Genomic DNA, 25,565 nt, shown 5'->3' on the forward strand with positions numbered 1-25,565 from the left:
AAGAAAAAAAAATTCTGTTGATGATAGAGGAGAGAAAAAACACAGTTACATCCAAAATATTTATTAAAACAGATCAACGTAAACAGTTTATTATCTGTACAGTCACTCCCAAATGTCCAGGAAACTAATCTTGTCTCCCTGCCCTGCTTTAGTGGGGATATAGCTAACTCTACACGCATCTTTTGCCCTCAGTAGGGAACATCAGCAGTTCCATGCTCAGTGAGAGTCTTTTTGCTCCTTCTTTTATTCAACTTTAGTAGGTTTCTGCCAATTTGAAATCTAGGAGACTCCTCAAAACCATGTTTTAGAAGAATGTCTCCCCTGTAAGAACAAGCGTAAAGCTTTACTCCATTAAACCTGAGCTCTCACATCAGAAGAGTCGCACTCAGCAAATCAAAGAATGTCACATCATGTCTATCCCGTGCCCTATTGCCAGCAGAGGGAAGAAGGGGAAAGTTTTCTCCCTTCCTTTTTCCTTTCCTCTAAGGAAATCTCTCACTCCCAGCAGCATTACAACTTGGTTCCTGTAGCCTTGCCTGCGCTAAAGTGCTGTTAAAGGGATATGGGGCAGGGTAGGGGAAGGAGGTCTGGGAAGAAGGCCAAGATCTGTAGCCACTCTCTGAACAGAAGAGTGAAGTGCTTCAAACTGGCAAAGACATTATCTGTTCCTGCCAGGATTCTTCTATCAGTCTCCTCTGAAGATGTTTCTATAAACTGTCTCCAAGGAGCTGTTTTCCATTTGTACAAACAAAATGAACTAAGGTCCTTGGAAGAATAGATGTGGCTGTTCTTTACATGGAGGTAAGGCTTAATATAGGTCTGGCAATATGTAGGCTTGAAGGCAGCCAGCTATGGTGTGACTGAAGACAGGTTGAGTGGAGAAACTCTGCGTGTGGGAGTGTTGTTAGCAGACAGTGAAGCGGGGAGGAAAAAGGGAGCAGGCATCTCGGTGGAGGGAGTCTCGCCTTGGTTCCGAAGTTGCAGGATTTGCCGGAGCAAGGCCTTACCTTCCTCCCGGGTCTGAAACAAAGTCAGGCAGCAAATGTATCAAAATATGTCCAAGGCTATTCTCAAAAATAGGTTCTAAACTACTAAGTCCCACAGAACAAGGTGGCCTTTCCACTTACCTTCTTGTCTCTCGTCCTCCCCCAGATCACAGTAAAGCCCACTCAAACCTAAAGTCCAAACCTTTCACGGAGGAGCTGATACTCACATCGTTGAATGCACAACACTTTTGCGCACAAGTTGAAGCTTCATCCCACAGCTTACACTTAAAATAATACTGGGCCAGATAGCGGAAAGCAGTGCTCTCCTCCAAGTGTTCCACTATTTCCTAGATAAGAAAATCAGAAATGACTGAGGTGATAAGAATAAGATTACTAACCCAGTCCTCAAGCTTATGAGACGTACCCCACACGAATAGATATCTTGGATATATTTGATGTAACACTGGGCTGCCTGTTCCGACTCTGTCAATTGTTCATGAAGCCTACAAAAGAAATGGGTCTTTAAGTACAAATCAGATCTCAAAGCAAGCTAGTGATAAAAAGTAAAAGCACATGATTAAGCCAAAAAAAAAAAAGTAAACAGTCATAGACAAGTACAAATTTTAACATAAATGGCATGCTGGGACCCAAAATAGTTAGTGCCCAGAGCTGATACTTACTCATTAAAGCTTAGAATCATTACTCTGCTACTGGTGATGGAGGGAAAGTTAGCAAATACTTAAGTTAGATAACACACCATTGCAAAAATTCCCTGGATGAGATTTAAAAAATAACCTGAATGATATCATGGAGCATGATGGATAGATAATGTGAGAAAAAGAATGTATATATGTATGTGTGACTGGGTCTCTTTGCTATACTATCAAAAATTGACAGAACACTGTAAACTAGCTATAATGGAAAAAATAAAAGTCATTTTAAAAAAACACCCTGAATGAGATTTTAAAAACTTACCAAGCAATTCGTATTTTTTTCCAAATCCAGAAAAGAAGTGACAGGAAAGAAACTGCACTCAAGAACCTCTCTTGCTATTATATTCCTTATTTTCCTGGACCTCATCAGGAGATTAATATCTAAAGTATTCTTCCTAGACTGCTGTGACATGAGAATTTCATTTCTTTCCATTCATTCTTGACCCTTTGCCTAATAGGAATACAATTCCCCTTCAAAGAAAAGCAGCGTTCTCTCAAATCAAGGTGGCTAAATTTCCACACCAGTAATCACACACCATGCTACCTCCCCTCAGTCATGGAGATGATGAATGGGAGGCTTGAAAATATGCAGGACCCATCATACTGGAGAAGCCAATAGAAATAATCACTCTTTCACTCACTTTGCCAGTTTCACTAGAGCCATTTTTTCCACATCTCCCACGGCATAAGCTCTCCAATAGCACTGCCAAAAAAAATTAAACTGGTTACTTAAGTCACTGCCAAATGTGCCATGACTTATCACACAGAGGCTGAGGTCCTGCAAGCCTCCCAGAAGTTCAGACTTGGAAAATATAAAGCATGTTTAGTAGATAGGATAGGTCCAGTTTATACAGTAATATTCCACTGATGATGTCATAGATCAGAATGAAGGAAAATTAAGCAGAGATAGCCCAAGCCCTCATCCAAAGAGCAGATTTTCACTCATATTCTCCAGAACCCAATTTTAGGTACCTTTTTGGCTTCCACTAGTTGATTGAGTTTCTCATAACATTCTCCTAAAGCGACCAGCATCCGAGAATCATTGGGCCTGAGAAGGAAGAGGAGTAAGTCTGAGCAAAGACTTGATGAAAAACTAAAGTTCTCCCTTGAGGAACCACCAGCACAACTGTTTCAAATCTATAAAAAGAATGGGTTTTAATCTAATACTTCATATAATTTATTATTTTGTGTTCACAATTATACTCTTAGCCTGTTAGCAGAATACACTACATAAAAATGACCTAACAGCGTATCGCAACTTTTTCTTCGGCCACAACTATGGCATGTGGAAAGAAAAGCCCTTCTCACAAAAACACACATCATTAAATGGCCACTTACCGAAGCTGGTGGGCCCGTCTATAATAATAAAGGCAATAAAATGGCATCTTAAGGATTTCATAGGTCTGCCCAAGGCCATACCAGGCTCTGTAGTCCCGCTTATTGACCTCAATGGCATGCCTAAGAAATGGAAGAGAGACTGGTAAGAGGGCAGAATCAAAGTCAGTGACTTGTGGCTAATAGAGGCTCCTCACATAACAACCTGCTCCACCCCACCCTCCAACTAAAAGCTCACCTATAAGCCTGAATAGCAGCAGATGTGTTCTTCATTTCCATGTACTCGTGTCCCATCAGTGTCCACGCCCCAAGATACCGAGGGTTCAATTTCAAGGCTCTCTGGAAATACAAGGCTGCTTTCTCATGCTGAGAACGCAAACTATAATAATTGCCTGATTGAAAAACAAAAAAATATATGAACAACGAGAAAGGTTAAAAATAGAAATCCACTAAAACAGGCAGCATTCCACAGGGTAGGCATGAACCATAAACCATTTCTCCAAAGTTCTTGCAGAAAAGCCAAACAGTACACAAGTGTAATATCATCATTCCCTGGGGAAATATATTTCATATATCATATGTTATGGTTGAAAAAAAAAAGTGTTCCCTAATACCATAAAGGTGTTCTTCATTTTATTTCCTCTGGATATAGTATTTATACACATTTCCTTAATAAAGGGTAGGAAATTCCTAGAGTAGGCTTTAGATTGGTAGTTTTCCAACTATAATCTTAGGATTCTAGGGAGGTAAAGGGTTAAAAAGTTAGAGTTCTGAATTCCTTTCTTCCATAAGAATCAAGGAAGTTCTGTTGTCACTGGTGTTGAAATGAATATGTGAACAATTTTAAATTTCTGTGAAACTTTTTATTTGAAGAAAGAGAAGAAAGGCCATCTGTCTTATGTCAACTGATAAATGGATAAATGAAATGTGATATATATCCAGATGATGAAACACTACTTAACAGTAGAAAAGAGAGAACTACTGACATAAGCTACAACATGGTCAAACCTCAAAAAACAGCTCTGCAAAAAGAAGCCAGGCAATAAGATTAAATACTGCAAGATTCCCTTTATATGAAATTTCTAGAAAAGAAAAATTACAGAGATAGAAGGCAGATCTGTGGCTACTGGGAATGGGAGTGGGACTAACTGCAAATAGACCCAAGGGAACTTTGAGGGGGGTGGAGTCTTTGAAACAGGATTGTGACTATGGTTACACAACTGTATAAATTAATAAAAATTAATTGAACTGTAAATTTAAAATGGGTAAATTTTATGGTATGTAAATTATACCTCAATAAAGCTATTTTTAATATATGACAATAACATGGACAACCTAGAAGAAATGGACATATTCCTAGAAATGCATAATCTCCCAAGACTAAACCAGGGAAAAATAGAAAATATAAACAGATAGGAGTTCCCGTCGAGGCGCAGCGGTTGGCGAATCCAACTAGGAACCATGAGGTTGCGGGTTCAGTCCCTGGCCTTGCTCAGTGGGTTAAGAATCCGGCGTTGCCATGAGCTGTGGTGTAGGTCGCAGACATGGCTTGGATTTGTGTTGCTGTGGCTCTGGTGTAGGCCAGTGGCTACAGCTCTGATTAGACCCCTAGCCTGGGAACCGCCATATGCCGAGGGAGCGGCCCTAGAAAAAGGCAAAACAACAAAAAAAAGTAAACAAACAAAAAAACAAGATACTGCAAAAAAAGAAAATTATAAGCTAATATCACTAATGAACACAGAAGCAAAACTCAACACATTATTAGAAAACTGAATCCAGCAATACTTTAAAAGGATTATATACCATGATCAAGTAGAATTTATCCTGGGGCTGCAGGGATGTTTCAATATCCACAAATCAGTCAATATGATACATCACATTAACAAAATGAAGAATAAAAATCATATAATCATCTTAATAGATACAAAAAAAGCTTTTTTGTATCTATTAAATTCAACATCCATTTATCATAAAAACTCTCCATGAAATAGGTATAGAGGGAATATACCTCAATATAACAAAGACCATTTATGAAAAACCCACAGCTAACATCATACTCATCAGTCAAAAGCAAAGCTTTTGCTCTAAGATCAGGAAGAAGATAGCCACTCTTGCCACTTTTATTCAACACAGTACTGAAAGTCTTAGCCACAGCAAGCAGCTAAGAAAAAGAAATAAAGGAATCCAAATTAGAAAGGAAGAAGTACAACTGTCACTGTTTGCAGATGACATGCCACCATACATAGAAAATCTTAAAAATACCACCAGAAAATGACTAGAGCTCACCAATGAATCTGGTAAAGTTGCACAATCAAAAAATAATACAGGAGTTCCCGTCGTGGCGCAGCGGTTAATGAATCCGACTAGGAACCATGAGGTTGCGGGTTCGGTCCCTGCCCTTGCTCAGTGGGTTAACGATCCGGCGTTGCCGTGAGCTGTGGTGTAGGCTGCAGAAGCGGCTTGGATCCCGCGTTGCTGTGGCTTTGGCGTAGGCCGGTGGCTACAGCTCCGATTCAACCCCTAGCCTGGGAACCTCCATATGCCGCGGGAGCGGCCCAAGAAATAGCAACAACAACAACAAAGACAAAAAAAGACAAAAAATAATAATAATAATAATACAGGGAGTACCTGTCATGACTCAGCAGTAACAAACCTGACTAGTATCTATGAGGTTCAGTCTCTGGCCTCGCTCAGTAGGTTGGGGATCTAGCATTGCCATGAGCTGTGGTGTGGGTCACAGACATGGCTCAAATGCTGCACTGCTATGGCTGTGGCGAAGGCCAGTAGCGGTAACTCCGATTTGAGCCCTAGCCTGGGAAGTTCTATATGTCTTGGGTGCAGCCCTAAAAAAAAAAAAAAAAAAAAAGATGTGGTATGCATACACAATGGAATACTTTTTGTTGTTTTGTTTTTTTAGGGCCACACCTGTGGCATATGGAGGTTCCCAGGCTAGGGATAGAATTGGAGCTGTAGCTGTTGGCCTATGTCACGGCAACTCCAGATCCAAGCCTCATCTGCAACCTACACCACAGCTCACAACAACACTAGATCCTTAACCCACTCAGTGGGGTCAGGGACTGAACCCACGTTCTCCTGGATCCTAGTTGGGTTTGTTAACCATTGAGCCACGATGGGCACTCCTCTATATAATAACTTTAAATGGTGTACAATCTATTAAAATCTTTAATCACTGTGTTGTATACCTAAAACTTAATGCAATGCTGTAAAATTAACTATAACTCAATTTTTTTAAAAAAAGGAAAAAAATTAATTAGAGCTATACCAAGACTTGTAGGAATTTTTCATGAGACATTGTTGAATAAGAAAAGTAAAATCAAGAGAAATATATATATTATTCCGTGTTTGTAAACAAACAGCCCATTAAACCGTGAATATGTGTATATATATTTTCATATGATATGGAACATGTTAACACAGGTTATTTTAAAGAAGAATGCAGTGAGGGGAAAAACACTTGCACTTTAAAAAAAATTTCCTTTATGTAAAAATTGTATGTGCATAAACTAGATAAAAATTTGGGTTTAAATGTATATATACTGGAGTTTCCTTCATGGCTCAGTGGTTAACGAACCCAACTAGGATCCATGAGGATACAGGTTCGATCCCTGGCCTCGCTCAGTGGATTAAGGATCCAGAGTTACTGTGAGCTGTGGTATAGGTCGCAGACGCAGCTTGGATCTGGCATTGCTGTGGCTGTGGCGTATGCTGGCAGCTGTAGCTCTGACTGGACCCGTAGCCTGGGAACTTCCATATGCTGTGGGTGCAGCCCTAAAAAGCAAAAAAGAAAAAATTATATACACTATATATAAGAGATCATGATACACTGTCAAACAGAAAAAGCAAATTATAGAGAAACTGTATGATTCAATTGTGGTAAAAAACAAGCAATAAAATTTCCATACGTGTATTTTTTTCAATCTGTCTAGATTTAGCTGTCGGTTTGTTTTTTGGTTTTTGTTTTGTCTTTTTAGGGCAGACTCAGATCTGGCATTGCTGTGGCTGTGGTGTAGGCCTGCGGCTACAGCTCCAATGTGACCTCTAGCTTGGGAACCTCCATATGCCGCAGGTATGGCCCTAAAAAGACAAAATAAATAAATAAATAAATAAATAAAAGTAAAATAAAAAAAAAAATAACATGGAGTTCATTCTCACCTTAATGGACTTTATAGTTCATTCATAATGCTCTGATATTGAAAGGATCATTTGTTCCTCTTATCTATGTTCCCATTGGACTTACCATTTTTTTAATGTTTATTTCCCATACTAGACTACAATTTCCTCAAGGGCTAGAAATATTTACTGAATGATTAAATTGAAATTCCACCAGTTTACTAATAACATCCTGACTTAGAAAAGTACAAATGTATGTCCTCAATGCAGTGTCACAAAGAACCAGGAATAGGGTCCGTCTTCTCCAAGGATCTTAAGCTCTCAGTCACGACCAACCAAGGCTTACTTTTATCCAAGAGCGGCCATTCATCTATTTATAACAACTGATTATTAGGCCAAATACATAGGGCCATGGTTCTCAACCAGGGAGGATTCTGAACCCAAGAGGTTATCAGGTTACATCTACAAACATTTTCGGTTGTCACAACTGGGGGAAGAAGGTTATTAGCGTCTGGTGTGTAGAGACTAGGTACACGGCTAATGCCCTGCAACGTATAGTACAGCCCCACACACATAAAAATTGTCAGCCAAAAATGTCAACAGTGCCAAGATCAAGACAACCTGATACAAAGAAGCAGGTAATCTCAAGAAGTTCCCCTCATAGCTCAGGGGTTAACGAATCCGACGAGGAACCACGAGGTTGCAGGTTCGATCCCTGGCCTTGCTCAGTGGGTGAAGGATCTGGAGTTGCCATGAGCTATGGTGTAGGTTGCAGACACAGCTCAGATCCCGAGTTGCTGTGGCTCTGACATACGCCGGCGGCTACAGCTCCCATTAGACCCCTAGCCTGGGAACCTCCATATGTTGCGGGAGCGGCCCTAGAAAAGACACACACACACACACACACACGCACACACACACACACAAAGCAGGTATTCTCATATCTTTTCATAAGATTATAAATTCTTTTTTGGGTGTGTCTTTTTAGGGCCATACCCTCGGCATAAGGACATTCCCAGGCTAGGGGTCCAATCGGAGCTGTAGCCGCCAGCCTATGCTAGGGCCACAGCAACACCAGATCCAAGCCACATCTGCGACCTACACCACAGCTCATGGCAACACCGGATCCTTAACCCACTGAGTGAGGCCAGGGATCAACTACAACCTCAAGGTTAGTAGTCAGATTAGTTTCCGCTGAGCCACTATGGGAACTCACAGAATGGCCATGATTAACAAGTCAACAAATAGCAAATGCTGGAAAGGGTGTGGAGAAAAGGGAACCCTCCTGCACTGTTGGGAATGTAAACTGATACAACCACTATGGGAAACATATGGAGGTACCTCAGAAAACCAACTATAGAACTACCATATGACCCAGCAATCCCACTCCTGGGCATATACCCAGACAAAACTTTCATTGAAAACGATACATGCAAGTCTATGTTCACTGCAGCACTATTCACAGTAGCCAGGACATGGAAACAACCTAAATGTCCTCTGACAGATGAATGGATTAAGAAGATGTGGTATAGGTCTGTAGTATAGATGTGGTATATACACAATGGAATACTACTCAGTCATAAAAAAGGCACAAAATGCATTTGCAGCAACATGGATAGAACTAGAGATTCTCATACTAAGTGAAGTAAGTCAGAAAGAGAAAGACAAATACCATATGATATTACTTATATCTGGAAATTAATATATGGCACAAACCTATCTATATATAAAAAAAAAAAACCTGGGGAAATGGAGAACAGATTTGTGGTTGCCAACGGGGTGGAGGAGTGGATGGACTGGGAGTTTGGGGTTAGTAGATATAAACTACTGCATTTGGAGTGGATAAGCAATGAGATGCTGCTGTATAGCACAGGGAACTATATCCAGTCACTTGTGATGGAACAAGATGGAGGATAATGTGAAAAAAGAATATATATACACATGTATGACAGGGTCACTTTGCTGTACAACAGAAATTGACAGAACATTGTAAATCAACTATAATTTTAAAAAATAAATTAAAAAATAAAGCCAATGAAGAAGAAAACAAAACAAAACAAAAAAACACACATGCTTTTGGGAGGCCCCTGATAGCTGAGTAGGTTAAGTATCCAGTGTAGTCACTGCTGTGGCTCAGGTCACTGCTGTTACACAGGTTCTATCCCTGGCCTGGGAGCTTTCGCATGCTACAGGCATGGCCAAAAAGAAAAAAAATAAAATAGGAGTTCCTGCTGCGGCACAGCGAGTTAAGAATCTGAATGCTTAGTAGCTCAGGTCACTGCAGAGGTGTGTGTTTGATCCCCAGCCCAGCGCAGTTGGTTAAAGGATCCAGCGTTGCCACAGTGGCAGCTGAGCTTCAGCCCCTGGCTCGGGAACTTCCACAGGCTATGGGTTCAGCCATAAAAAAAATAAAAAAATCATACACGCTTTTTGTTTTTTACCACATCCATGGCATACAGGAGTTCCCAGGCCAGGGATGGAACCCACACCACCACAGTAGCGATTGTGCCACAGCAGTGACAATGCTGGATCTTTAACCCACTGAGCCACCAGGGAACTCCTAAAACATATATGCTTTTGATCCAGTGTTTCACTGTTAGGAACTTATTACACAGAAACAGTTGCGTACACATGCAAAAATAAATGTACACATACAAAATGTTTCCTGAAGCAATTTCCATATTAACAAATACTAGCCACAACTTATACAATCATATAATAAAAAATGATGAAATAAAAATAATGGCACAACCATATAATAAAACACTAAATAGCCATCAAAAAATAATACAACTCTAGATATACTAACATGAAAGGATGGAAAAGATATACTGTTAGGTTAAAAAAGACGTTAAAAGCAGTGTATACATAATGATAAGAGTTTTTGCAAGCAAATCATAGATAAACACATATATCATTTTTAGCAATTGCACAGAAAAAGTCTAGAGTCTTATCCACCAAACGATCTTGGGGGTGGGATTATAGTGATCCTTCACATTCTACTGAACACACTTTTGTTACCTTTGATGCTTTTATATTGTTATTTTTACCTTTGGAGTATTTACAATGAAGACAAGTTTTTTTTTTGTTTTTTTGGTCTTTTTAGGGACACACCTGTGGCATATGGAGGTTCTGAGGCTAGGGGTTGAATCGGAGCTACAGCTGCTGGCCTACACCACAGCCACGCCAGATCTGAGCCTCATCTGCGACCTACACCACAGCTCACGGCAACACTGGATCCTTAACCCACTGAGTGAGGCCAGGGATCGAACCTGCATCTTCATGGATACCAGTCAGATTCTGCTGAGCCACAACTGGAACTCCTAAAGATAAATCTTAAAAGAAAAAAGTAGTGACTCTTACCAATTACACAGCACGTTTCTACACGATACTTATCAATCTCACAGAGGTTGTGAGCCAGATAACTCAACTCAGATTTCATGCTCTGAAAGAAAAGAACGATGATCTAAGCATGAAAAAGGAACCCCTAAATTATTTTTCTTGTAACTAATGCTACTAGGTGATAATTCAAACTAGCAGGTTAAGGCACAAAAGAACTTAAGTCCAAGCAAAGGACATAGCTCACCCTGACGTAAAGAAGGTTGGAGAATGTGTCCATATTTTCAATCCTATAAGGGTCTTGTTTCCTTAGCTCATTAAAAATAGAGAGGGCTTTGTCAATATCTGCAGAAAGAAGACAGAGAGCTCAGAAAACAACACAGTGTGACCTTCAGGGTTTGATGGTATTTCATTACCCTTATTCACTCACCTCTGATATTGTGATAGGCAACTGCAATTTGGGAAACAATATATGAGCTCTTAGAGAAGCCCACGTCAATGAGATTCTGATACTTTTGCAGGGCCTCCTCTATCAACTGCAACTCTGTGTATATATGAGCCAGAAAAAACTCTTTCATCCAGGTGTCTGGCAAAGACAGGAACTTCAGCTGGCAGCAGGAGAGAGAGGGACACACTTAATACACTTTGACCTCTCTCCCAAATGAACATCAAGGAACTATACTGCTTACAAGAATTTATCACCAAACCTTTATTAGAGCACCTAATAATGAACACAGGGCAGTTCAATTAAGTGACTAGGACTTACAAGCACAACAGGAAGAATGGTCTAGCTGGGGATAGCTTCAAAGAAAACAGGGGATTTGAGGTGAGTCTTAGAGGATGGGTAGAAACTGAATAGACAAGAAAGAGGAAGAGAAAAAAGATAACATTCTAGGTAAGGGCAACAAAAGCAGAAGAAAAAGCCATGATGAGTGTGGGTGAATAGGATGAGGCAACTAACTTGGTCTGAGGGCAGCTAGGTGTTGGGAAGTGGTGGAAAAATAAGACTAAACTGATAGGGTGGGTCCTATGCTGCAACAGGAAATAGGATACAATAGGAAATCACTGCAATTTTTGACAAGAGAAAGATATGGTGCTTTAATAATAAGTTTGGAAATAGTATGTAGGATGGCTTGGAAATGGGAGTATAAAAATGGGAAAACTAGACAGATTATTTAAAAGTAATCCAAATTTGAGATTGTAACTTAGATGGCAAAGGAAGCCAAGACAAAGAGATGGCGACAAGAAGGAAACTATGGCAAAGCCTGATGACTGACTAGGTAAAAGGAGATAAGAGAAAGGGAAGAGATGACCAATGACTCTGAGGGGTCAAGACTGGGTATTTTGAGAAATAGTGATAGTAGGAGCTCCCGTTGTGGCGCAGTGGTTAATGAATCCGACTAGGAACCATGAGGTTGTGGGTTCAATCCCTGGCCTTGCTCAGTGGGTTAAGGATCCAGTGTTGCCGTGAGCTGTGGTGTAAGTTGGGGACACGGCTAGGATCCGGTGTTGCTGTGGCTCTGGCGTAGGCTGGCAGCAACAGCTCCAATTAGACCCCTAGCCTGGGAACCTCCATATGCCACGGGAAGCAGCCCAAGAAAAAAAAAAAGAAAAAAAGAGAGAGAGAAATAGTGATACTAATGAGAGTCCACCAAGTTCAGGGGAAACAAGAGAATTTAGAAGGCAAAATGAGAAACTTGGTTTTACATATTTTGAGTTTAGAGATAAGACAAACTTTCAATGGAAGTCTAATAGGCAGTTAGAGATAGGTGAACACATATATGCCAAGAGTAAGATTTCAGATACAGATTTAATAGCATGTACATTATCGGAGCAAATCAACTAGGCTTTGGTCCTTTAGAGCCAACGAAAGGAAGTGTGCTTTTGCTTCTATGAACTATTGAATAACAGCGATATAAACTCTGCAGACAGTGTCCTCCAACAATGACTAACAACACAACTGCAGTTTATAATGCAATTTCACATACATTATTTCATTAAGTAACATATCTCAAAATCTTTACAGGTCCTATGACAACTCAGAAGAGACATTAAAAATGCTTTTAGGAGTTCCCGTCGTGACGCAGTGGTTAACGAATCCGACTAGGAACCATGAGGTTGCGGGTTCGGTCCCTGCCCTTGCTCAGTGGGTTAATGATCCGGGGTTGCCATGAGCTGTGGTGTAGGTTGCAGACACGGCTCAGATCCCGAGTTGCTGTGGCTCTGGCGTAGGCCGGTGGCTACAGCTCTGATTCAACCCCTAGCCTGGGAACCTCCATATGCCGCGGGAGCGGCGCAAGAACAAAAACAACAACAACAACAACAAAAAAGACAAAAAGACAAAAAAAAATGCTTTTAATACAATTTTTCATACCAAAGAAATCTTTCTTATAGCATCCTTGGAATTAGGAGAGAAACTATAATAGCATTCAGTCTATAAAAGAAGTTATAGGAAAACTTGAATGTGAAAACATGAAAAGATATTCTAATACATTTGGATAGAAATCCAATAGCAACTACTAGGCAAGAACCAGACATTAGCCTTTCAAATAAAGACCTAAATCCCAACAGTGAAAGAAGCTAGAGAAGTAGCAAAGAGTTAGTTATTAAGGATGGTTTAGCAAAACTCATACTCCCCCGACCCATTATTTAAAAAACTACATAATACTTGAAACAGAAGATTTTTAACATAGCTCATCTCAATTTACCATCTCTTTGTCTGTAATCAAGTTACAGAGTTCTAGCCAGGCTCCCCAGTGCAAAGGCAAAACATGAGTAGCCTCCACAAACACATCAATGGCCTCTTTCACCAAGTCCAGCTTTCGAAGCACCACACCATACCTAGGAAAGAAGGGAACAATCACAGAAGTCAAAACATCTCCCCTCTACTCAGAAGACTATCCTATAGAAGTTCCAAATTACTCTAACACTTACAGATAAAGGCCAAACCCATCAAGTTCCCGAGCCTGGTGTTTTTTGCTGAGTTCCACTCTCAATTCTCTAAGAGCCTCATTTTTCACTTGACCTTTCTCCAGGGGGCCTAGGAAAGAAACAGAGTTTCTGATCTAAGGGCAGACTGCTGCTTTTCATTTCATAGGCCTAGAAATTCCCTTCGGCATCAACCAGTTACTCCTGGAACTTCCAGCCAACACAAGTGGCCAATGACATCTTACACCATCCATTTACTTTATTCCAGAAACTGCAACTGATAATTGGTCTGCAGTCATATTTTGTTAGGCCCACATAGATTTTTTAAAATTTTGAATTAGGAGTTCCCTTGTGGCATAGGGTTAAGAATCCAGTGGTGTCACTGCAGCAGCTCAGGTCGCTGCTGTGGTGCAGGTTCAATCCTGGGCCACAGAACTTCCACATGCCACAAGCATGGCCAAAAAAAAAAACACAACCCAAAAAACTGAATTATCAATATTTAAAAATCAGGAGTTCCTGTTGTGACTCAGCAGAAACGAATATGACTAGCATCCATAAGGACACAGGTTCGATCCCTGGCCTCACTCAGTGGGTTAAGCATCTGGCGTTGCCATGAGTTGTGGTATACGTTTAGCTTCAGCTCAGATCTGGTGGTACTATGGCTGTGGCGCAGGCTGGTGGCTACAGCTCCTGATTTGACCCCTACCCTAGGAACCTCCATATGCCATAGTTGTGGCCCTAAAAAAAAGACAAAAAAAGATTTAAAAATCAGGAGTTCCCATCACGGGTCAGTGGTAATGAACCCAACTAGTATCCATGAGGACAAGGGTTTGATCCCAGGCCTCACTTAGTGGGTTAAGGATTTGGCATTGCCATGAGCTGTGGTACAGGTCGCAGATAAGGCTTGGATCTGGTGTTGCTGTGGCTTTGAAACCTAGCCCAGGAACTTCCATATGCCTCGGGGGCAGCCCTAAAAAGACAAAAAAAAAAGAAAAGTCAGAAGCCCTGGAGTTCTCTGGTAGCTCAGCAGGTTAATGATCCAGCGTTGTCACTGCTGTGGCTCGGGTCACTGCTGTGGCTAGAGTTTGATCCCTGGCCCCAGAACTTTCACATGCCTCAAGCACAGAAAAAAAAAAGGAAAAATTTGGAGTTCCCATCATAGCGCAGTGGTTAACGAATCCGACTAGGAACAATGAGGTTGAGGGTTCGGTCCCTGCCCTTGCTCAGTGGGTTGACAATCCGGCGTTGCCGTGAGCTGTGATGTAGGTTGCAGACGCGGCTCAGATCCCGCATTGCTGTGGCTCTGGTGTAGGCCGGTGGCTACAGCTCTGATTCGACCCCTAGCCTGGGAACCTCCATTCGCCGCGGGAGCGGCCCAAAGAAATAGCAAAAAGACCAAAAAAAAAAAAAAGAAAAGAAAAATTTGAAGCCTCAACTAAATATCGAAATATTCAGATTCAAGGTGCAGGAAACAGGGTAGGGCTAGGGAAGAAAGCCCTGGACAACAGCAGGCCCATATTCCCACAAGGCAGCCTTCAGAGGGAACCAGGTGACAACAGAGAGTTGTGCTCTACAATTTGCAGACTCTAACTAAGCTCACTTCCCACATTTATAATACCTGCCTGGGTCCTATAGGCATTTGAGTTTGCAACCCCTGCTTTAGTCTAGAGGTAAGAGAAAGAAATTCATACCTAGGCTGTCAACTGTTTCATCATCCTTCTTCTTTTCTCCAGACTGTAAGAGAAATCAATAAATAGGTCTTTTTTTAGTTTATTCTGAAACCCGTTCTAAAACTAGCGGTCTGATTTGACCTAAAGGGCCCAAGTCCAACCAAAATGATATCTGTGGGAGTTTTCTTGTGATGCAGTGGGTTAAGGATTCAACATTTGCTATTGATCACTAATATTTTTTTTCTTTTTAGCAGCTACAGGCCTACACCACAGCCACTACAACACTAGATTTGAGCTGTGTCTGTGACCTACACCGCAGCTCTCAGTAACACTTGATCCTTAACCCACTGAAAAGGCCAGGGATCAAACCCACATCTCAAGGATACTAGGTGGGTTCTTATCACACTGAGCCAAAACGGGAACTCCTATTGACCACTAATTTTAAACAACTATTTAGGGCTCCCACTGGTCAAATCTGGAGTAATTTGAGTACCAAAATGATAAATATAGTAATGAATGCAAAAATACAGGAATCCTTAAGTTCATACTGATAATAGATAAATATATAAATAAAAGAAAGAGAAGACAAGCTCCTGCTTAGGGTAGAATTTACTGCTCAAAGGACTGCAGGAATGCTAAATCATTCTACAACATTATAATAAAGAACACTTCAGGAAAAAATTAACAATGAATTTCTTAACTAATGGATATTAAGAAATGGTTATTGACATTGTTTTGGCTATTACAAAAAATACATCAATGAACACCCCTGTACATATATCCTTGTGCATACATTGAAATATTTCTATTGGAGTGAGCTCCCATTGTGGCTCAGTGGAAACAAATCCGACTAGTATCCATGAGGACACGTGTTCAATCCCTGGCCTCCCTCAGTGGGTTAAGGATCAGATGTTGCTGTGAGCTGTGGTGTAGGTCTCAGATGCAACTTGGATCCTGTGTTGCTGTGGCTGTAGTGTAGGCCCGTAGCTGTAGCTCCGATTTGACCCCTAGCCTGGGAACTTCCATATGCTGCGGGTGTGGCCCTAAAAAGACAACAACAAAAAAAATTAAGAAGAATTGTTTGGAGTTCCCACTATGAGTTAAGGATCTGACCGCTGCTGCAGCGCCTTTGGTCAAAAGTGAAGGCCTGGGTTTGGTCCCTGGCGCAGAGGATTAAGGATCTGGCATTGCCACAGCTGTGATGTAGGTGACAGCTGTGGCATAGGTTGCAGCTCTGGCTTGAATTCAATCCCTGGCCTAGGAACTTCTACATGCTGAGAGTGTAGCTAAAAAAGAAAAAAAAAAAAGAATTATTTGGTCATAGTATTTCAAATTAACATAATCTGCCAAAATTGACTTCTAAAATGGCTGTATGAACTTCTATTCCTGAAACAGAGGGTCTTTTGCCCCACACCTCTGTCAATAAAGAATATCCTCATTATTTTTATATTTTCTCATACCATCATTGTTTACTTTTCTTATGATATTTTCTTTATTATTGTTAAATATTTATAAAGTACCTTCACCAAGTAGACTACTGCTAAGCTATTTAAAAGATTAAACATTTTCCACTCAGCTAACAAATGTGAATGCTTCCCTGATAACAGAAGGACATCTTAAAATTGCCCTCACCAGGTATCTAGAATACATGTACAGGAAATAGGCTTTCTTGCTATTGCAGCCATGTAGGAAATGTGCTGCCCGATCATATTCTTTAACATCAAAGTAGGCCTTGGCTAGAGTGTAAGCATCCATATCCTGGGCATCCTCCTAAAAAAGAGACAAGTTTATGTAATTGGTTGAGAACAGGACAACAAAAGTTCAATTCCAAGAAGCATATTCATTAATTTCAAGATGTAAGAAAAAATTATTTTCTTCCTTCCCAAAACCCGATATTATTTATTTATTTATCAAGTAAGGTCACAGAAATTTTTTTTCTTTCAAAATAAAAAGTGGGCAAGGAGTTCCTATTATGGCCCAGTGGTTAACAAATCCGACTAGGAACCATGAGGTTGTGGGTTCGATCCCTGGCCTTGCTCAGCGGGTTAAGGATCCGGCGTTGCTGTGGCTCTGGCGTAGGTCAGCGGCTACAGTTCCGATTAGACCCTAGCCTAGGAACCTCCACATGCCATGGGAGTGGCCCAAGAAAAGGCAAAAATAAATAAATAAATAAATAAAAAGTGGGCGAGTTCCCATTGTGGCTCAGTGGTTAAAGAATCCGACTAGGAACCATGAGGTTGCATGTTCGATCCCTGGCCTTGCTCAGTGAGCTAAGGATCTGGCGTTGCCGTGACCTGTGGTGTAGGTCGCAGACGTGGCTCGGATCCCGAGTTGCTGTGGCTGTGATGTAGGCCAGCAGCTACAGCTCTGATTCGACCCCTAACCCGGGAACCTCCATATGCCGAGGGAGCGGCCCAAAGAAATAGCAAAAAGACAATAAATAAATAAATAAAATAAAATAAAAATAAAAGGGGGGGGGGACTTCCTGTTGCAGCTCAGCGGGTTAAGAACCTAACTAGAATCCATGAGGATGTGGATTTGATCCCTGGCCTTGCCCAGTGGGTTAAGGATCCAACATTGCCACAAGCTGCTCTGTAGTTTGCAGAAGTGGCTCAGATCTGGTGTTGCTGTGGCTGGAGTGTAGGCCTGCGGCTGCAGCTCAGATTCCACCCCTCACCCAGGAACTTAAATATGCTGCAGGTGCAGCCATAAAAGGGGGAAAAAAAAAGACATAGAGAAGTTACTTAACTTCACAGAGTATTCACTTGTCTGTAAAATGAGCAAGTAATACAGATTTGATATGAGGAAAAAGTGAAAACGTCATGAAAAATGTCAAGCATTAATACCTGGCATTCCCTTCCTTCTCTAGGCTTTTAAATTTCCACAAAAATACAATATACTGTGCAGTTACTTATAATTTTTGTACTTCGATAAAGTTTTAACATGTTAGTATTACAAAAACAAATAAGACAGTTATAATTCTCTATGTAAAAAAAAATGAAATGATGCACATTTAAGGCAAAAACATACAATCCCCATGAATTCTAGGGATAAGCTGATCAAAATTTTATTTTATTTTATTTTTTTGTCTTTTGTCTTTTTTTTTTTGTCGTTGTCGTTGTTGTTGTTGCTATTTCTTGGGCCGCTCCCGCGGCATATGGAGGTTCCCAGGCTAGGGGTTGAATCGGAGCTGTAGCCACCGGCCTACGCCAGAGCCACAGCAACGCAGGATCTGAGCCGCATCTAAGACCTACACCACAGCTCACGGCAACGCCGGATAGTTACCCCACTGAGCAAGGGCAGGGACCGAACCCTCAACCTCATGGTTCCTAGTCGGATTCGTTAACCACTGCGCCACGACGGGAACTCCAAAACTTTACAGTGCTTCCCTCTTTTTTTTTTTTTTTTTGGTCTTTTGGCCATTTCTTGTGCCGCTCCCGCGGCATATGGAGGTTCCCAGGCTAGGGGTCGAATCGGAGCTGGAGCCACCGGCCTACGCCAGAGCCACAGCAACGCGAGATCCGAGCCACGTCTGCAACCTTCACCACAGCTCAAGGCAATGCCGGATGGTTAACCCACTGAGCAAGGCCAGGGATCGAACCCGCAACCTCATGGTTCTTAATCGGATTCGTTAACCACTGCACCACGACGGGAACTCCTCAAAATTTTAATAATTTCATTCTCCTCATCCTCCTTGCGCATGTATTACCAGCATGAAACTGGAACCAAAACGTATCCAATGTTTTTGTCACTGGATGATCATGTGTCCTAAATATGGCCATTTCAGCTTAGGATTCTAGTGGCCCTTTTCACATCTATTCATCATTTGCTTATTTCTTCTCCTGCCCCTCTGACCTCCAAATACCTTTTGGATTAAATATTTCTTGTTTTTACGTGTAAAGGGAGTGTCAAAAAAAACGGCATCTTCAGGAAAAACAAAATGGATTATGATGAAAATCTTTGACTATTGAGACTATGTAAACGTATGCCGTATATAGTACCTAAAATGTATTCCTCATTTAAATCTCTCAATATCCCTGTAAAGTAAATACTATTATCTGCATTTCACAGATAAGGTATCTTTGTCTCAGGAGGTTAGTAAGTTGTCAAAAGTTACTACTATGGCTGATATTTGAACCTAGAGCTGTCTGAATCCAAAGCTGGTTTCGCACTGTTGTAAAAACCTTTGATTCTTCTCCTTGTTGGGCTCTGAAACCTAAAAGGCTGGAATCTTAAGCAAGGATTGTTTACTAACTCTCTCCAGCTTAACTAAGGACACGACTAAGTCTTTAAAGCTTAGCTAAAACATTTAGATAAAATAGCTTAAAACACCTAGCTCTTTAAAAGCTTGAATTCTCTCTACCCAACATTCCTGCCAGGCAGTATGTTCCCAACTGGTGACAAGGCACTCAGGATCTCTTCTGATGATGGGGAGGACCCGCTGTTAAGATGTCCTTACCTCTGTAATAGGCGGCGGCGGCTGCAGCTCGGACAGAGGCAACGCTGGAAGGGAGAAGGCCAACTCCGCTGACCTGGAACATCCAACCAAATTGAATCAGCTCGAGCTCCCCAAGGCCAAGGATGCCAAGCCCTGTCCTCCCCGGACCCCGACCTCTTACCATTTGCTACTGTGCAGTAGGCCCCGCTCGCGGGTAAGGCCCGCGATAAGTAGCAGCTGCTTTTTAATTTCTCGCAAATTTGAGAAATCGCCACTCGATGACAGGACCGGCATTACAGCAGCCACTGGGACTACAGAGGGGCTCGCAGCCATTTTTGGGTTTCAGCCACTCCAGCCAATCACCAGCGACAATACTAGCCGCCCCGGTTCACCAAAAAAGTCCGCACGTTATTGGCGAACTCTGGCTCCGGAGAAACCAATCACAAGTCGCCCTCCTCATAGCCTCTCTAAGAGGCCTGGAGAGGTGAGACAAATTTATTCTCCGATTGGCCAAGAACTTCTAGGGCGGGAAAGTCAGATCAAGAAAGAGGGGTGAAAGCCAGGATTTCTAGGCGGGGCAGAAAGGAATGAGTGACTAGGAAAAGTGGACAGGGAAGCGCGGTTTGGGAGTAGGGGGCAAGAAAGAGTGCAGAAAGGACAGAGCCCTGCACCTTAAGAGTGACGTGACTGAACGAAAGATGGAATGTACTTAGTGGGCATGCAAAGTGATGTATGTATCTAGCAAAGATATCTGGTAGCCTACAGATTTTTCCTTAAGGAAGTAGGCCGCAGGTGGAGACTTCTTCCTCTTTATCCACCCTCTTCCTTAACCCAGAAGTGGGGAAGATAACTAACATGTATTGAGGGTTTACCTTGTGACAGGTTCTGTACTTCTACAAAATCTGGTTTGACCATTAAAACAGACTTATGATATTGTATCATCCCAATTGTTTGTTTTTTGGAGTTTTTTGTTTTGGTTTGGTTTTTGGTTTGGGTTTTTGGTTTTGGTTTTGGTTTTGGTTTGGTTTTTGGTTTTTTTTTTTTTGGCTTTTTGGGGCCGCACTCGCTGCATATGGAGGTTCCCAGGCTAGGGGTAGAATTGGAGCTGCAGCCGCCAGCCTACATCACAGTCCCAGCAACGCCAGATCCGAGCCGCCTCTGCAATCTACACCACAGCTCAGGGCATCACCAGATCCTTAACCCAATGAGCGAGGCCAGGGATCGAACACACAACCTCATAGTTCCTATTCGGATTCGTTTCCACTGTGCCACGACGGGTACTCCCGCAATTTTACAGATGAAAGTTTAGAGAGTTCAGGTCATTTTCCCAAGGAGAGCATCTAGATTATAACCCAGCTCTGACTCAAAAACCCATGGTTCTTAAACATTACATAAACATTTTTAATCTTGTGTTGTTTTTCACCCTTTCATAGTATCCTTGGGAACGTTTTAAGCCACTTTTGTCATTCTTTGGGTGTTAAATAGAAGTGATTTTAGGTAAAGAATGTTGTTTAGATTAACATCTATTATTAAAGATTGTTTCATAAAGTCAACTTTATTGCACCATACTATGCAGTATATGAAGGCAAAATACTAATTTTTTTCCTGTTTCACAAGTGATACACATTTTATATTTGTTTTAAATTTATAATTTAAAGGGGGTAGGATAAATTAGGAGTTTGGGGTTAACATACACACATTGCTATATATCAAATTGCTAACTGGAGTTCCCAAGTGGCCTGTTGGTTAAGGATCCTGCATTGTCATTCCTGTGGCATGGGTTGGATCCCTGGTCTGAGAATTTGGCATCCTTGGCATGCTGCAGGTGCAGCCAAAAATAAAATAATCAACAAGGACATACTGTACAGCACAGGGAACTCTACTCAATATTCTGTAATAATCTACATGGGGAAAGAATCTGAAAAAGAATAAATGTATGTATATGTATAACTTTGCTGTTTACCTGAAACTACCACAACATTGTAAATCAACTACACTCCAACATAAAATAAAAATTAAATTTAAAAAAAGAAAAAAATTATTCAGCACTCATATCAGCTATAAAATAGCTTTTGTGGCTCAACGGGATCAGCAGTGTCTCTGGAGCACCAGAACCCAGGTTTGATCCCCAGCCTGGCACAGTGGGTTAAGAATCCAGCGTTGCCACAGCTGTGGCATAGGCAGCAACTGCCCCCTGGAATCTGATCCCTCACCAGGAAACTTCCATATTCTGTGGGGCAGCCAAAAAAGAAAAACATAAAATGAGATACATCTAAGAGTTCCCGTGTTGAGGATCTCGTGTTGCCATAGCTCTGGTATAGGTCTCAGCTGCAGCTCAGATTCCATCCCTGGCCTGGGAATTTCCATATGCTGCTGGCATAGCCAAAAAGATGAGTAAAAAAAAAAAAATTTAAATAAGTAAATAAATGAAATAAGATACATCTTGACTATCAAAAAAACTATTTAGAGAGAAGATGATCTGTGTTTCTTAAATTAACTCATGAGTTATATTTTTAATTTATCCTTTCAGAACTTCAAGTGGCATTTACTGTTTACAGGGTTGGGTTTGTGTGTGTGTGTGTGTGTGTGTGTGTGTGTGTGTGTTTTGTCTTTTGTCTTTTCAGGGCCACACCCGCAGCATATGGAGGTTCCCAGGCTAGGGGTCTAATTGGAGCAGCAGCTGTCAGACTAAGCCACAGCCACAGCAACCCAGGATCCAAGCCACATCTGCAACCTACACCACAGCTCATGGCAATGCCAGATCTTTAACCCACTGAGCAAGGCCAGGGATTGAACCTGTGTCCTCATGGAGTCTAGTCAGATTGGTTTCCTCTGAGCTACGATGGGAACTCCCTGCCTAGAGACATTAACTATTATCATCGTGGGTAAATTTTTAATGTATATGTGACAGAATAAAGCACTACAACAGTCAGAACCAACAGAGAGGCTTCCAGTGTTCAACTGAGTAAAACAGCTGACCCTTGAACGATGTGGGTTAGAACTGTGCAGATTCACTTACATGCAGATTTTTCTTCATAAATACATATATGTACTCTAAATGTATTTTCTCTTCCTTTCTTTTTCTTTCTTATTTGGGGAGGGGGGTGCGCACACAGCATGTGGAAGTTCCCAGGCTAGGGATCAAACCCAAGCCACAGGAGGAACAACATTGGATCCTTAATCTCTGGGCCGCCACGGAACTCTTTCTCTTCCTTTCTTAATATTTTTCTCCAGTTTACTTTATTGTAAGTATACACTATATAGTGCCTAAAACACACAAAATATTGTTAATTGACTGCTTATGTTACAGGTTAAACGTCAGTTAAGAGTAGGTTATTAGGAGTTCCTATTGTGGCTTAGGAGGTTGCAAACCCGACTAGCATCCATGAGGACAAGGGTTCAATCCCTGGCCTTGTTCAGTGGGTTAAAGGATCCAGTGTCATTGTGAGCTGTGGTGTAAGTCACAGACATGGCCCGGATACAGCACTGCTGTGGGGCTCTGGCATAGATAGGCTGGCAGCTGCAGCTCCGATTTGACTCCTAGCTTGGGGACCTCCATACGCCACAGGTGGGGCCCTTTAAAAAAAAATTTTAAAAGGTAGGTAATTAGTAGTTAAGTATTGAGGAACGCAAAAGTTATACTTGTATTTTCTACTGAGGGGTTGGCACCCCTAACCCCCATGTTATTCAGAGGTCAGCTGTACACTGTTTCATGTTCATCTGACCACCAGGAACCACCTCACATTCATTCTTTCATTCAGTCAAGACTCAAAACTGTTTCCTTTTTTCCAGAAACTATTTAAATAATTACCTTATTTGTCAAATGTTTTAAAAAATGAAAGCCACAATCACCACCTTTAATGATGCAGAACTTTGTGAACCCCTGATCTCTGCTTCCTTGACCTTCCAACACCACCAATGTCAGCCTGGTTCAAAGGCGTTTTATTTCTGAACTGACCTTAGGCCTCCTTTTACCTTTCCTCTCACTCCAGAGGAAGAATGCTGATAATAATGAGTTCTTTATCCTAAGGCAGTCGAGTGGAGAGCTATAGATTGTGGACTCTAAGCCATATTACCTAGGTTTAAACCCTAACTCCACTATTACCAGTATTCCCAAGATCTTGGAAATATCATTTATTCTATTTCCTTGAGATCGCTCATTGATAAAATGAGGGTAATAATAATTCCTACTACTCAGTTGGATTAGAACTGAATGAAATAATTCGTATAATATATTTAGAGCAATTGTTAACAGAATCAGCACTGGATACATGTAAGCTATTCTTGAACACTTACTCTCTGCTGGGATCTTTACATATAAGATCACTAATTTGCATTTAACAGATATGATAACTTATATAAGTGTGCCCATATATAACATACAGTATATAAGAACAATTTAAGGAATACTAAAAGAGGAGTTCCCATCATAGTTCAGTGGTTAAAGAACCTGACTAGTAACCGTGAGGTTGCGGGTTTGATCCCTGGCCCCACTCAGCAGGTTAAGGATCTGGCACTGCTGTGAGCTGTGATGTAGGTCGCAGACGCGGCTCAGATCTCTGCGTTGCTGTGGCTCTGGCGTAGGCCGGTGGCTACAGCTCTGATTTGACTCCTAGCCCAGGAACCTCCATATGCCTCAGGTGCGGCCCTAAAAAGACAAAAGACTCCCCCCAAGAAAAAAAGAATACTAGAAGAGTACCTTGACTTTGACTCACTACTCAGATTAAGAAATAGAACATTACCAGATCTTTATTTTTTTAACCAGTTCTTTATTTTTTATTTTATTTATTTATTTATTTTGCGACCTATTTCTTTCTGCGACCTACACTACAGCTCACGGCAACACCAGATCCTTAATCCGCTGAGCGAGGCCAGGGTTTAAATCCACGACCTCAAGGTTCCTAGTCAGACTCATTTCCGCTGCACCACGACAGGAACTGCCTCCCACCCCCAATTTTTTTTTAAACCAGACATTTATTGCATGACTAATTGCTGAAATCCACAAGATGAACCGAATGCTGCAACAGCTGCCCTCTTGGGTTTAGGTATTGTTCCTTTAAAGAACATGCAACATATAATTTTTTAGGTGCCTCAGTCACCAGTTATAGTATTTCCTCTTTTAGCCTTAGCACCCCAGTCATACTCTCTCTTCTGCTTGGCCGAGTAACCACATTTGTCACAGATGGACTTCTGAAGGTGGCACAGTGTGTATGCATTACTGCGACACTTTCCCAATGATGACGTCGCCATCCTCACCTCTTTTGTGGCCAAGACCAAAGAGATTATCAGTTCTTTAGAAGCCCCTCCAGCAAAAGTCTGCTTCCTCCTTCCATCTTTTCCCTTTGCCTTTTCTCCTTTCCTTTCTTCTTTTTTGTACATTCTTTCTTTCATTCTGCTCTGTTTATTTACTTATTTATTTAGGTTGCACTGGCAGCACATGGAAGTTGCCAGGCCAGGGATCCAACCTGAGCCACAGCAGTCACCAGAGCTGCTACAGGGACGATGCCAGATCCTTAACTTGCTATGCCACAACATAACTCTATTCTGTTCCTTTTAAAGAATTTTTTTTTTCTTTCTGCACTCTGCCATTTCACAGCTATGAAACCTAGAGCAAGATACTTAATTCTTATGGACTTCAGTATCCTTATCTATAAAATAGGAATAATAAGAAAAATACCAACCTTAAATGGTTGTGGTGAGATTTAATAAGACGATATTTGCGCAAGGGTTAAATGAGATAATCATTTATGTGAAATCTTTGGCACAGACCTTGGCATACGGTTGGAAGTCAATAAGTCAGGCCCGCACCCTTGGCATATGGAGAATCCCAGGCTAGGGGTCAAATTGGAGATACAGCTGCTGGCCTACACCACAGCCACAGCAACAGCAATGAGAGATCCGAGCCGTGTCTGTGACCTACACCTCAGCTCACGGCGGCAATGCCAGATGGCTGACCCACTGAGCGAGGCCAGGGATCAAACCCGCTTTCTCATGGATACTAGTCAGATTCATTTCCGCTGTGCTA

At 41.5% G+C, this 25,565-nt stretch overlaps 1 protein-coding gene across 2 annotated transcripts; it reads right to left on the reverse strand.

Annotated features, from left to right (window-relative positions):
- Window positions 1–45: 45 nt before the first annotated feature.
- Window positions 46–19,892, reverse strand: CDC23 (cell division cycle 23). 2 transcript variants are annotated; one of them, XM_047778720.1, is made up of 16 exons: window positions 19,722–19,892; window positions 19,562–19,634; window positions 16,735–16,872; window positions 15,124–15,166; window positions 13,439–13,544; window positions 13,213–13,345; window positions 10,935–11,112; window positions 10,752–10,849; window positions 10,529–10,610; window positions 3,273–3,426; window positions 3,038–3,157; window positions 2,672–2,747; window positions 2,341–2,402; window positions 1,411–1,489; window positions 1,214–1,333; window positions 46–1,020 (listed from the first exon to the last, which is right to left on the reverse strand). In XM_047778720.1, the coding sequence occupies exons 1-16, from the start codon at window positions 19,871–19,873 to the stop codon at window positions 850–852; spliced, it is 1,785 nt and encodes a 594-aa protein (XP_047634676.1). In that variant the 5' UTR covers window positions 19,874–19,892; the 3' UTR covers window positions 46–849. The 2 variants fall into 2 exon arrangements, with proteins under 2 accessions (XP_047634676.1, XP_047634678.1); XM_047778722.1 differs by lacking the exon at window positions 16,735–16,872.
- Between the last annotated feature and the right edge of the window lie 5,673 nt (window positions 19,893–25,565).

This window comes from Phacochoerus africanus, chromosome 4, assembly GCF_016906955.1.
Source record: "Phacochoerus africanus isolate WHEZ1 chromosome 4, ROS_Pafr_v1, whole genome shotgun sequence".
In the NCBI taxonomy this organism is placed as follows: domain Eukaryota; kingdom Metazoa; phylum Chordata; class Mammalia; order Artiodactyla; family Suidae; genus Phacochoerus; species Phacochoerus africanus.

Coding starts and splice junctions, on each gene's coding strand:
- CDC23 (XM_047778720.1), bottom strand. CDS start 19,873: ATGGCTGCGAGCCCCTCTGTAGTCCCAGTGGCTGCTGTAATGCCGGTC. Junction 16,873..19,561: donor CGCCGCCGCCTATTACAGAG/GTAAGGACATCT, acceptor TCTCTTTTTTAG/GAGGATGCCCAGGATATGGA. Junction 15,167..16,734: donor ACATGTATTCTAGATACCTG/GTGAGGGCAATT, acceptor TTTCTCTTACAG/TCTGGAGAAAAGAAGAAGGA.